We start from the raw sequence: 15,198 nt of genomic DNA on the forward strand, positions 1-15,198 counted from the left end.
AGTACGGGAATGCTACTGTTGCATACTTTTTAACTTATATATTGGATGTATCTTCTTTCTTGAAAATTAAATATGGACATTTTCATTTGTCTCTATGTGTACTCTTTAATTTCTTTCTTTGTTCAATATTTGTCTGTTAACTGGATATTGCGTTTTTAACCTTTTTTTAAAAAAATAATTTATACCTATAATATGGGGTTTTTTTATCTACAAATCAAATATCCTATTATATATATATATATATATATATATATATATTATCTACTAACTAATATAATATTGTTTATGTAAATATAATTCACGTCCAAATCAATTATCAACTGATTCTTAAGTGCTTGTCTGGATGTTGGTAATGGTTATACAGATATTAGTGTCTTATTAGTAATGTAGAGATTAATTCCGAGAGAATATTTTTAACACCTACATAACTCATGCAGATATATTTTTAGCTATTAAACATAATATTACTTATGCAAAATTTAACACCTATATAACTCATCTTCAAATCAGCTACCGAACGGCCCCGGGTGTTCATATACACACCTTTTAGTTACTATAAATTCATAAGAATAGCTTTTGAAGGAATCAAACATGTTTGTGTAAATATCATGCTTTTATAAATACCCTAAAAGAATTTCAAAGGAGCGATACATGTAGAAATATTGATTGAATAGGTTATACTGTATATTTCATATATCTAAATTATTTAATTGGTTATACAGTATAACCAACCCACCCCCACCTCTAAACTATCATCCTTTTGTAAATTTCATATCTAAATTATTGAACTTTTACGTAACCTTCCACCTCCCCTCCCCCCGCCCTATTATGCTAGTTGAAAAAAATCATTTTTCAGATATTTATTTTTGTCTCACACTCCTCGCGCATAATCTGAAAAAATTATTTCAAATATTTGATCACATATTTAATAAAATTTCTTTGATCCAAAAAATTATAATCCATGAGATAATAGAAACATCCAATCCAATAATTTATGTATAGAACTCATAAAATATTGAAGAATCTTTGCAATTTGACTTCGAGATCTTTTAACACATTGTGTACGTTTGGACTACATAAAATTAAAGTTTCAATAGTTACTTAGAAATCAATGATTAGACTGTTCTCTATTGTGACTGAGTGTCAATTGGTTCCTTCTATTACTTGTTCTGATTTGATTTATTTATCATATTCTAATTTAGCATTAAGTTTTAGAAAATAATAAAAGAAATTAATTTTTTTTAATCTTAGATTAAAAAAGTATAGATTTTCTACTCTCAAACATGCATATCATGTAAAAATTGATAGAAGAAAAATAAGAAGAGACATTTCAGTTAATTAAGAAGAAATGACGAATAAATTGAAATAGAAAAAATAGCACGTTAAAGATTCTATTAAGTTAAAGTTACTTTTTCTTTTCTGTCTATTCAAAATAAACGAGAAAACTACATAATTTAGAGGTGAAAAATTCCTATTCCTTACGTCCCAATTTTATTATTAATTGATTAGATTTGAAATTTACGGATGAAAATAAAATTTTGAAATTTGTGATTAAAATAAATTTTATATTTTTTGGTGATAGCAAATTGTGTCATCAAATTAATACTATATAACATAAATGTGAACAAACTGAATCATATTATAATATTTTTAATTTTTTATTTAGTGGTAAAAAATTGAGGTCACAAATTATTGGTAGAATGTGTAAGTACAATATAAAATAGGGTGCACTAATAGTGCTTGCACTAATATTGTTTGAATTAGTTATGGAAACATTATTTCTTATACGCTACTTGATTTGATGTATTAGAAATAATATAATTTTCATATTAAAATATACGTTTACAAAAATAACTTTCACACTATATATATTTTTACACTTCTTTTACAATTCTTTGTTGAAACATCAAAATAAAATTTCTTTGTTAAAACATTATTAACTCTTCTTTTTCTTTTTTCAAAAATAATACTAAATAGTTATAATGTTGCATCTAAATATTTTTGTGAAAAATAGACAAATGATTTTTTATCAAATTTATTGCACCATAATAATAAAATATTTGATTTAACCGTATTGAAATTAGATACTAAAAAAGATACTTAAGAGGTAGCCTAATAAAATGGACTTTATCCACCATTAAGAATTCTACAAGCTCATATCAAATCCTTAACTTGGAACCTTACAAACACAGTAGTTCTTTTCTTTTCTTTTTTTTTGGATGAATAGTGGGGCAGACCCTTTTATTAAATAAAATGAAATCAAATCCTCCAAAAAAAAAAACCTATTAAGACACCAACAAATTTAAAAACACTGAAAAATAAAAATATATGACAAAGAAAGGAAATGAAAAGATTCTAGAGTTGTGAGAAAATGCTATGAAATGTTCCAAAAGGGCTTTGAGGATAGTTTTGTAATTATTTAATTTAATACAAGTGTTAAAATATTATGTATTATTAATATCTAAAATTACTTGGTAATTAGGTAATCATTATAGGGGTGTTCATCAGTCGGTTCGGTTCGGTTTTACATATAATCGATTTGGTTTATCGATTTTCGGTATTTTAACAAATCAATAAGAAATTTTTTATCGGTTTATCGGTTTTTGATGATATCGGTTCGGTTTCGGTTAACCCAATAAGAAAATGTCGATCAAATAATATATAATAGTACGTATGATATAATTACATGTTCAACTTACTGCCAAAACATAATAGAAAACTTTGAATGTTGATCAAATTACTAACATTCACAAACTTGCAAAAGCTATCGCCTACAATTACGAACTAGAATTAAAACTAAAATAAAATATTTTAATGAGACAATCTTGAACAGTTGCTTGATCCACCAGATAATCAACAAAGTTCTCACCAATTTCCTAACCAAAAAATCACATAGCCTGAAAAGCTAATATTGAATCTATTCATGTATTAAATTATTGAGGAAGGGTAAAGTAGTAAATAACTATCGTCTTATTGGGTCATCGGTTTACCCAATAACCTAATAGGAAAAACCGAAACCGACCCAATAACCCAATAATTATTTTTTCTAAACCCATTAAAAACCCAATAACCCAATAACAATAACCCAATAACATTTTATCGGTTCGATTTATTGATCGGTTCGATTTTTGCACACCCCTAAATCATTAGTTATAAATGACATGAAAAATTGTATCAAATAAATTACTATTAATACACACCTAATGCATGCATTATATTGTCTTAAGTCTTAACCTTAAATTTTTTTTAACACTAATAATTATTTTGATATTGATGCTTCAGATCTATTTTTTGGATCAAAAGTTCATTAATAGAAATAATTCAAGTAGAAGATAATAATTTAATGGAAATATTAAATCAAATAAAAAACTTGTTTCATTTCCAAATACACGTATTGTTTATTGAATAATATTAACAGTTCTTGTAACCGTTGCCTCAGTTGATCAAATTTTTTGAAATTAAAATTAATTAAATCTTATTTAAGGTCAACAATGTCTCAAGAGATATTGAATTAATTAACTATATTATCAATTGAAAAGAAATTATTCGAACAAATCGATTATAAAACAAATATTAACGCTACAACAAAAATAACTTTTAGCGGCATTAAATATTGACACTAATGAAGAGTCTTAACGTATTTACTGGCATTAGTTAAGTGTTATTAGAACCAATGACAGTAAATGCTTTAGGGACATATATAAAGAGTGACAATTGCCGCTAAAAATACATATTTAACGGCAATTAAGAATTAAATACCGCTAATGATCATTTTTGTTGTAGTGTAATGATATCTCCACTAAAAAGGCTACAAAAATAGATTTATATATATATATATATATATATATATATATAATTTAAAAATATTAGAGTCTCTCCGCTGTTGACTCCCAATCTTATTGAGTTCAGCCTTGCTTATTATAGTATCTTTTAGATCATACAAAAATACATTGGAATGATTTTTTTAATATTTACGTATTAAACATTAAAAAATAAAAAAAATAAAAAGCATAGTTATTTACCAGAATAATATTTTCAAGAAAGCCATTTCCCATCCTACCAGACACATAAAAGAAACTTTTTGGGTATTGATTTATCACTTGCTTTCACAAACAGCCAAGATATAAGGTAGAGTATCTGCTTTTAAGTAGAGGAGGCTCGAAATTAACGTGATTTATGGTGTAGTAAATGAATTACTCTATTTTTAATTAGATATTTTAAATTTGAATCCTCAATATGAAAAAAAAAATTCGTTGGAAGTCGAAAATAAGAAAATAGAGGCAAGTCCTCTCTAGTCTAGTGATTGTTGCGTTTGGATACATCTAATTGTGTAAGAAGACAATATACTAGTCCTAGCTTACATTATGAGCCTTTCAAGGACAATTTTTAAGCAGTAATGATCATCTCAATTCATGTAGCGCCAATAATTGTGAAAATGATAAAAAATAAAAACCTCTTCATAAATGTTCTTTTAAATACATAGTTATTTTTTATTTTTTATAGAAATCAAACATATAAACTTTAAGTAGCTTCTTCAAATTTATAAAAGACATATAATTTGTAAGTAGCTTAAGCAAATAGCGGTCAACATGCAAATTAGCTTAATCAAATAAGTCAGTCAGTAATTTTTGAAAAACCTTGTATAGACTTTTTTGTACATCAACATGTCCCTCCCTTCTTTGGTTGTCTCTTGTATTTTTATTACTCTCGCATATTATGTGTCACTTTTTGTTTTTTGAAAGTCAAACAGTTTAACTTTGATCGATATTTGCGTATGAAATCTTCAAATTTTTTAAAATAAAATTTATATATTTATAAACTACGTAAAAAATATTATAAGCCACAATAATTAATAATTCAAAATGTTAATATGATATATGAAAAACTTACGATAAAAAATAGACTTATTCAAATCTCAAAATACGAAAAGTGTCATATAAAATGAGACGAATAAAGTACTATTTACTATGTCATATAGTAGTATATATATTTGGTAGGCCTAAAGACCCTATTTTAAGTAGGATAGGAAATGACTTTATTTTCTTGTTTTAAGGACAATGCAAACGGTTGGAACGTCTTCTTCTCAACATTGCCCATTTTCCCACCTTGACACGTCCAATTTTCTTGTAATTACGACTTAGTGTCATGTTGTGAGTCATACAACAATTTATGGACTTAGTTTGTGTTGATGTATGAAAAATATAATGATTTACATAAATAATAATGCATTGTTTAATTACATGAAATTTCGGTATAAGTTTCAATTAGTTAATTACTTAGTTATTTGGTTGTAGGTTTTTTTTTTTTTTTTTTTATAAATAATATTGGAATGGACTTGTATCGAAAAATATGTTCAGAAGAAAATATTAGCTTCCAAAGTAAGCGTCATCGAAAAAGAAGTGGAAAATTATGACCCAAAGACGGAAGAGAGGGAAGCACCCTTGTTCCGATGACATGGTAAAAAAGGACAGATACTTTTTTACGATAATAGATGAATATTAATTGACACCACTAACAATGTTTTTATGTGTACTATAATCATTTTAACAGAATTATAAGAAATCGAATATTAATCAATACGCTACTTTGATAATGAGTGTTTACATTGGATACCGATTCGTTAACGATATTATATCAATAGCTTCATACGACTTTCCTATCTTCATTTAGCTCTTTTCGATGAATAATCAATCTAACGAGTTAAAATAACATTTTGAAATTCAAATATGTTTATTTTTTACTGTAAATTTTATACATACTTTTTAAATTTTATTTATTTACTGAAATCCTTGGATTAGTTTAATAGACAAATCATCTTCATTGTTTACGGAATAGAAATCAATTATAAATTTGATGTTCACCTCAATATAAAGTTAGTTTTCCCAATATTCTCTTAATTTGGATTGCTATACATTCATATGGTTGTGTTACATCATCTGATGGTATATATTGGACATACACAAAAGGCTAAATATGCTTATCACATGTAAATTTAAGAGTGAATAGGTTAAAACATGCTAAACTATACTTGTCTTCTAGTTCCATATCTAAATTTTTGGGTGTTTTTAGAATCTCTTTGAAGTATATTCGAAAAATTTTAACTTGGCAGAGGTTCAAGCAACAAAAGGTGGGTAAAACTTCATTAACTTTTTGACACATGGATAAGTGGGTCATTTATCTACTTTAAAGAAAAAATGTTATCACTAACAAGAGAGGAAATATATTTACACAATAAATCGAGTAGAACAAATATACAAAAATGCAAGAGAAATTGTATGTGCATTTGCTCCTTTTATTTTAATTGTTAATATTATGCTAATTTTGAGATTATATTGGATATATTATTATTATTACAGTTTATGTTAGTTTGAAGAATTTTTATAGACCTGAACAAAATAAATAAATTTTATAATTAATCCCAATCCCATTATGAATAATACATTTCACTAAATATATAATAATAAAATAAAAATGATTGTGGATCCACATTTTGAACTTGTATTGAAAAATTAAATTTTGAATCTTCTTTCCTAATATTTTTATAAAATCAAAGGATGGTAATTCAAAATTACATATTTTGACGTTCAAACTGAATTTGTAATTTTTTTTTATTTTTTAAAAATATTTTTGCTGATGTTAGAGAAAAGTTACAGCAATATTGAAAAAGAATTAACGATTAATTTTTCAGATCTTGATTTTCTCTCTAAATCTATCCATCTTTAACTTAAATAAATCATTATTTAAAAAAATTAACAAAAAATAAAATAAAAAAAATTAAACGTATTTCACAAAATTTTAAGTACTATTTTATATTTTTTTTTAAAAAGGTAGAAAAGTAATACAAACTATATTACGTATAAAATATAACATATCGAAATAATTTTGGCAAATCAACATATGACTACGTAATATATTCAATATAATATTAAAATGAAGAAGAAGTAAATTCATGTTTTACTCTTGCATCTTTTATATGTTCGACTCAATTTATTGTGTAAATGTCCGTTTGAATTGACTTATTTTAAGTGTTATTAAATCAAAATAGTTTTTAAGCAGTTTTAAAATATTTGAGTAAAATTAAAAAATGCTTATAAATATTATTTAAAGAGAAAATAACAAAAACAAGCCAAAAGTACTTATAACTTGACTTATAAATTGTAAGTCAAAAGTCCATTCAAATTTACTCTAAATACACTTGCTCTCTCTCGTTAGTAGTAACTTTTAAAGTACATAAATGACTCATTTATACATATGTCAAAAAGTTGATAAAGCCTCACCCAATTTTTGTTGGATAGGCCTCTACCATGATAAAATTTTTCAATATATCCGTAATGAATTCCAAGTGATTACTACACGTTTACAAAAAAAGAGTGAAAACGTTAAAAAAAAAATTAAACTATCATTATTATTTTGAGAGTTTTGATACCTAAACTATTAAATACTCACAACACCCCCTTGAACTAAACTGAATTCATTGTAACGTGTGAACTCATTTTAACGACTTTTTTTTCTTTTACACGTCTCTTAGTAAGTTTTTCGACATTTTATCACTTATTAAATCGAAATTTTTTCGTTTTAAAGAAAACAATAGGTCGAATAAGTAGAAACACCAAAACATTTAAATATGAAATTCAAAAATAACGTTAATTTAATAATTTAAGGAATGATTTTAATCTATCTCAAGCATAATGAACAATTTTTGTATCTTTCTTGACAATAATTGGACAAATTTGCTCACCTTCCTAGCATCGTACTAAAATAGAAAACTTGTGTTACCATACACACAGAACAAAAAAAAAAAAGAAGAAAAAACCGTATCTATTGACTGAACTTGGTAAATCTAAGTTCAGTTGAAAATGGAGCGTCCACTCTTAAAGACTCACAAACTTGGGCCGCGTGGCTCATCGTACTATCTAGACATGACAATTCACAAATTAAAACATTTCCACTGTTCACACTCTCTTTATTTGACAAGATATCTTATACATTCTTTCGTTTTAAAAAGAATAATCTTAATTTTTTTTTAGTCAGCTTAAACAAAAAAGTTAATCTTTTTTCTTTTTTTGGTAATAATTTAATTTAAACTTTTTACTTGGCATATTTTAAGATCACAAAATTAAAGGACATTTTGATACATTTGATATAACTTTAGTTTAGAATCACAAAACTAAAAAATGTTATTTCTTTTCTAAACTCCATTTGAAATCAATCTAAATTATATTTTTTGAAACGGAGGGAGCAATCAATATATATATATATTCACTAGTAGTTGTAGTACAACATAAAAACAAGTTAAGAGTACATACAAACAGTATCCTCTTTGCTCTTAAAGAGTGTTCCACTATGTGGTCATCAAGTAGTGAAGAACATCACCAGAACCACCAAAACCTTGCAACTAACTCTTCATCATCATCATCATCTTGTAGTTATAATCATCCAATAAATCCTATACTGAGTATAACTAGTAAAACCATGGAAGAAGTATGGAAAGACATTAATCTTTCATGTTCTAGAGATGCACAAAATACAAGTGGTATGGTTTTGCAAGATTTATTGGCAAGACCCTTTGCGAATGACCCTTCCACAGCAGCAGTAACAAGAGCTTATGGTTCCCCTGTTCCTCCTCCCCCTGTTACCATGTTGACATTGAACTCTGTCCCTGAATTTCATTTCTTTAGCAACTTAAACCCAATTAGACAAAATCAACAAAAACATATTTCTAATGACGCATTGGCTTCACCAGCTCCAGGAAGAAAGAGACATTCTGAATCAGATAATAATAATAATAATTCTAGTGAACTGAAAAACAAGAGGATGATCAAGAACCGTGAGTCTGCTGCTCGATCCCGCGCTCGAAAGCAGGAAAGTTTTTATATTCTTCTTATAATATGCATTATTCTTTAGGAATACAGGATGAACAACAGATACTCCAAAGCTACACTTCATTATCCTTGTAACAATTTAATTTTTTTTAACATGACATGTCACATTATTAATTCTTGGCCTAAGAAAAGGGTGTATACATATAATTGATCCGAACTTGTTTGAGACCGAAACATTGTGCTATAATGGGGCTGTACAAACTAATGAATTTTTTGCTGATTTCCTTTTTTCATGTAACTTGCAGGCTTACACGAATGAATTAGAGATGGAAATAGCTAATTTGATGGAAGAAAATGCCAGGCTCAAGAGGCAGCAGCAACAGGTTACTTTTTCCAAAACATGCTGTTTTTAGTGGTTTTCTAATTGATCAAATGTACTTTAAGTCGGTTTTTTATTTTTGAAAATGTTTTGATAAATATAAAAAATAATTTATTTTACCAAGTGTTTGACAAGGTAAAAATGACTTAAAAGAAGTCAGAAACTAAAAGTAAACCTCTCATTACTTTTTATTTTCATTTCAGTTTAACTTTTTATTTTTGACTTAAAAGTTATTTTTTTTAATCCAATCTAATCGAGTTCCAAGTCTACTGGAGTATAAAAAAAACTGATTTTTTTTGTCTCTTCATGTGGTCAGTTATGCTTAGCTTCTTCAGCTGGTGCTCAACTTCCAAAAAAGAAGTCACTCAATAGAACATCAACAGCCCCATTTTGAGGAATCTCCAACAATGAAATATGTCTAATATGTTAATCTTTTTTGTGATTTAGGCATTTTGATCAAATTTGGAAGACAGAAAGTGATTATTTTTCTGTAGTAGTGTTTTGTCTTCATTCATCTAAAACCCTATTGGTTAGTTCTTGTAAGCTAAGTTTTAATTAATTTAATGTTTGTGTTGAGAGACTTTGTTTGGACAATGAACAGTAAGAATCTTCTTTTTGTTGCCCATCACTTTCATTATGTTGTGACATCACGTGGCCAATTTCTTCTGCCCTTATTATTAATGCTACCCATTGATAGGGATGGCCTTGTGTTTTGTTCTTCTTTCATTCGTTTGTTCTATTACAAAGGGCATTTGTGCATGTAGTGAGTTACATCTCAATTGATTTAAAATAAAACTATTGTTAAATTTGTGATTTAGAATAAGTTATAGATGTTAATACGACTATAAATAATTTCATTAAATATAAAATAAATATTTTGAAGTTAAATTATTTATTTTATTGTTTTTTACTCTATTTAAAAATAAATATATTTTTTGATAATTTTTATTTCTTTTATTTTTTCACGTGCTTTAGATTACAAGATTAACATACATTTTGATATATTTTTTATATCTTTACTTTAATATGAAAAAATTTAAAACTCATTTTAATTTTTATTTTAAGTATCATGTAAATACATATGTCTCTTACTTGATCATTATTGAATTGACAAACCTATTAAGAAAATAATTAGACATAAAGAGTATCATTTTACCCTTATTAATAGTGAAGTTAATAATTTAAAAACTTAAGAGTTTCAAGAAATTCTACATTTTTATAAATGATTAATTGAAGGTAATAATAGGTAAAAAAAATTATTTTTCTTTGGAAAAACAATCTGAAAAATATTTCAACTTTAATTGAAATTGTCTTTACAATACCAAATTTTATGGAGGATCTTTTACCCTCTTGCACTATTGATAGTGTATTTTAAAGGTCTATATGTGTCAGCATGGACACATTACTATTTGTAATTATGCAATATTTATAATGTTCACGTGAATACATAAATACCTTTAAAATACACTATTAAATGATGCAGAAATAAAAAATCATTTTAAAAATTTGATATATTATAACAATATCGATCAAAGTACAAATATATTTAAGACTTTTTTCATTTTTATTCTTTTTATCAAAATAAACAAATAATTAAAAACAACCAAAAAATTAATCAGGGATAAGAGGGAATAATTGATAGCAATATAAGAGAGGAAACACAGACAAGGTGTACTAGACAAGAAGAAGAAATGCCTTTGAAACCTTAGACCATGGTGTGATTTGATATTATAAATAGTAATTGTTTTTTTCTTCATGTGTGGTGGAGTTTTCCTTTTTCTTCATTTTGTTCCTTTGTGTGGGTCTCCTATTGTATCCTATCTTGTTTCTTCAAATACGACAAAAAAAGTTTTGGTTGGACAAAAACCAATCAAATGAATGTATGTATGGACCAGTGGGGTATTATAGTACTACCAAGTTTCCTAGGGGCTAGGAGTGTACATTCATCTCTACCTTGTAACACTTTTTCCACATTAAGAAAAAGAGGTAGGTTGCTCCAATAATGACACATCACTAGATACTAGTGATGATTTTAGGAACAAATTGTGATTTTCGTGAAAAATTATATTTTTTATTGAGTTTTTAATATTTGTGTTATCAATCTGCATTAATCAATGATGTTTAGTAAAGTAAATGTCCATCAAGCAGTATAGTGATGATAGTTAGTGAGTTTAAAAGTTTATTTAGAATGGTAGGTTTCGTTGCTCGTCAAAAGTTATGTGAGGTATTAATTATATATTATATTTAGATTAATTATAAGAGAATTTTTGTATATTATTTTGTATGGAGTTTAATATTCACAAATTTCTTATTTCATTTTTTATTTTACATGAAATATTTAATTTTTAGATTTTCCTATTGTTAGGTTATTAGCATTTTAATATTAATATTTAACCTATTAAATTGCTTTATTTTGGAGTTATAAGAATGGATGACTTCTACATCATCCATTAGCATTGGTAACTCCCTTTGTAACCTATGTAACATATGTAACTCCCTTTGTAACATATGTAACTCTCATTGTAACTTATGTAACCTATGTAACTCCCATTGTAACCTATGTAACTCCTAAGGCCATTATCTTCACTATTTACTACCTCCATTATCTTCCTATTCATTGCTAGGAAGACTTCTTGTAGTATAAATAGTGGCAGTCTTCATTTGGTTTTAGAGATATACAATTCATAAGAGAAAACAAAGAGTGAAAGAGTTAGTCTAAAGAGAGTTCTTATTAGTTGAAGGGAGGTGTTTTTTTTTGTGGAGTTTTGGACTCAACTCTTGTCCAGAGTTGTTGAGTTATACTTTGTAAAGGCTGTTGTATCCTGGAGGGGACAAGTCAAAGAGGACTACTGCTGGACCGGTGAAAACATTTGCTGCAGTGGGCTTGAATCTCCTTAAAGAGAGCGAGATATCCGCGCCTCAGCCTGAAGAGATTACTTTCTTCATTTTATTTTCAATTGTAATCTTGCAATTTTATTATCTTGTAAGTTTTTTCACTAACAATTTTAAGGAGATTCAACATGGCTACAATTGAAAAAACCGCGGATGTCAAGATGGGAGATCTTAACAAGCCATTTCGGTTCAATGGTAACCATTTCAAAAGATGGAAGGGTAAAGTACTTTTCTACTTAAGTCTTCTTAATGTTTCTTACGTTTTAACCGAGAAGAATCCAAATAAAGAAGACATCACCACTATGAATGATGATGAAACTATTTCTCATCTAGAGAAAGTGGAAAAGTACGATGGTGATTCCTATAAGTGTCGGTATTATCTTCTTAATTGTCTATCTGATAATTTTTATGATAATTATGATAGAACTTACTCTAGTGCAAAGAAAATTTGGAAGGCATTGCAGAGTAAGTATGATACCGAAGAGGCTGGAGCGAAAAAATATGCAGCTAGTAGATTTTTTCGTTTCCAAATGGTGGACAACAAATCAGTGGTAGATCAAGCTCAAGACTTCATCATGATTGTCGGAGAGCTTAGGTCCGAAGAGGTTAAAATTGGAAATAACCTTATTGTTTGTGGTATAGTGGATAAACTTCCACCTTCTTGGAAGGAATTTCAAAAAACTATGCGTCACAAACAAAAGGAAACCTCTTTTGAAAGCTTGATAATGAAAATCCGCATGGAAGAAGAAGCAAGAGGCCAAGATGCACTTTTACAAACAGAAGAGAACAACATCACATCGAAAGTAAATTTAATTACTTCGAATAATGCTACTCCTGAAACTCACAAAAATACTTCTTTAAAGCCTAAGAAGAAAAAATTCAAGAAAAATAATGGTAGACCTCCCAAGAAAAATAATGGTGAAAATCACCAAGCACAAAATCAACAAGTTCAAGAAAAGGGGCCATGCTTTGTTTGTGGCAAGAGTGAGCATATTGCTCGATTTTGCAGATTCCGGAAACGTGGTCCTAACCCTCAGGCAAACGTTACCGAAGAACCTTTTGTGGCGGTGATTACTGACATAAACATGGTTGAGAATGTTGATGGATGGTGGGTTAATTCTGGTGCAAACCGTCATGTCTGTTATGACAAAGACTAGTTTAAAAAATATACTCATTTTGAGGAGCCCAAAACTATCATGCTTGGTGATGCCCACACTACTCAAGTGCTTGGGAAGGGAGATGTTGAATTGTGTTTTACTTCTTGAAGGATATTAACATTGAAAGATGTACTTTATACTCCTTCTATGAGAAAAAATTTGATGTCTAGTTTTCTTCTTAATAAAGCAGGCTTTAAACAAATTATTCAATCTGATCAATATGTAATAGTGAAGAAATGTATTTTTGTGGGGAAGGGGTATGCATGTGATGGGATGTTTAAGTTGAATGTTGAAATGAATAAAACTTCTACTTCTATTTATATGCTTTCTTCTACTAATTTTTGGCATGCTCGTTTGTGTCATATTAATGATCGTTATGTTGGAATTATGAGTAGTTTAGGATTAATCCCAATGGTTAAAAAGAATTTTGAAAAATGTGAGGCTTGTAGTAAAGCCAAGATCACTAAAAGGCCTCATTTTCAAGTTGAAAGAAAAACTGATTTGTTAGAATTAGTTCATACTGATATTTGTGAACTTGGTGGAATTCTAACTCGTGGAGGTAATATTTTATCACTTTCATTGATGATTTTTCTAAGTTTACATATGTTTAATTGATGAATAATAAAAGTGATGCTTTTGAAAATTTCAAAACTTATCTCAATGAGGTTGAAAATCAGTTTGGAAGAAAAATAAAAAGAATTAGAAGTGATAGAGGCCGTGAATATGAATCAAATGAGTTTAATTCTTTTGTTAGATCATTGGGAATAATTCATGAAACTACTCCTCCTTACTCTCCTTCATCTAATGGAGTAGCAGAAAGGAAAAATAGAACTTTAGTTGAATTGACTAATGTCATGCTAATTGAGTCACATGCACCTTTAAATTTTTGGGGTGAAGCTATCTTAACTGCTTGTTATGTGTTGAATTGTGTGCCTCATAAAAAGTCTAAATTGACACCTTTTGAATTGTGGAAAGGTTACAAGCCAAGTTTGGGATATCTAAGAGTTTGGGGTTGTCTAGCCTTTGTGAGGCTAATGGATCCCAAGATTACAAAGTTGGGTAAGAAAGTTACTACTTGTGCTTTTCTTGGTTATGCTTCAAATAGTACAGCCTATAGATTTTTTAATCTTGAAGATAATATTGTAGTAGAATCTGATGCTATTTTTCATGAAAATAAATTTCCTTTTGATACTAAAAATAGTGGGGGTCAAAGGATTGAACAAAATATTTTGTCACTACCTAGTTCTTCTACTTCAACTTTGAAAAATAAAGAAGTTGTTGATTTTGAGTTACAAAGAAGTAAAAGAGCTAGAGTAGAAAAAGATTTTGGTCCTGATTTTTATGTGTTTAATGTTGAAAATGACCCTCTAACTTTGAAAGAAGCATTATCTTCACATGATTCTATTTTTTGGAAAGAGGCTGTAAATGATGAAATGGAATCTCTAATTTCTAATAAAACTTGGAAGTTAGTTGATTTACCACCGGGTTGTAAAACAATTGGTTGTAAATGGATCTTACGGAAAAAATTGAAACCGGATGGATCTATTGATAAATACAAAGCTAGGCTAGTTGCAAAAGGTTTTAAACAACTAGAAGGCCTAGAATTTTTTGATACTTATTCTCCGGTAACGAGAATTACAACCATTAGACTTTTAGTTGCTATGGCTGCAATTTTTGATTTGCAACTTCATCAAATGGATGTAAAAACTGCTTTTCTAAATGGAGACCTAAATGAAAAAATTTATATGGACCAACCCGAGTGTTTTGTTGAAGCAGGACAAGAAAGCAAAGTATGTAAACTTACTAAATCCCTATATGGCTTAAAACAGGCACCAAAGCAATGGCATGAAAAGTTTGATTCCTGCATGATTGGAAATGGTTTTAAGACAAATGAGTGTGATAAGTGCATATATCATAAGTCTTGGAATAATTCACATGTGATCATTTG

General features: G+C 28.1%; 1 protein-coding gene across 1 annotated transcript; it reads left to right on the plus strand.

Annotated features, from left to right (window-relative positions):
• Positions 1 to 8,218: 8,218 nt before the first annotated feature.
• Positions 8,219 to 9,829, plus strand: LOC101254969 (bZIP transcription factor 27-like). Its single transcript, XM_069293344.1, has 3 exons — positions 8,219 to 8,858; positions 9,124 to 9,205; positions 9,518 to 9,829. The coding sequence occupies exons 1-3, from the start codon at positions 8,344 to 8,346 to the stop codon at positions 9,593 to 9,595; spliced, it is 675 nt and encodes a 224-aa protein (XP_069149445.1). The 5' UTR covers positions 8,219 to 8,343; the 3' UTR covers positions 9,596 to 9,829.
• The last annotated feature ends 5,369 nt before the right edge of the window (positions 9,830 to 15,198 follow it).

Source organism: Solanum lycopersicum, chromosome 2 (genome assembly GCF_036512215.1).
Source record: "Solanum lycopersicum chromosome 2, SLM_r2.1".
Classification (NCBI taxonomy): Eukaryota; Viridiplantae; Streptophyta; class Magnoliopsida; order Solanales; family Solanaceae; genus Solanum; species Solanum lycopersicum.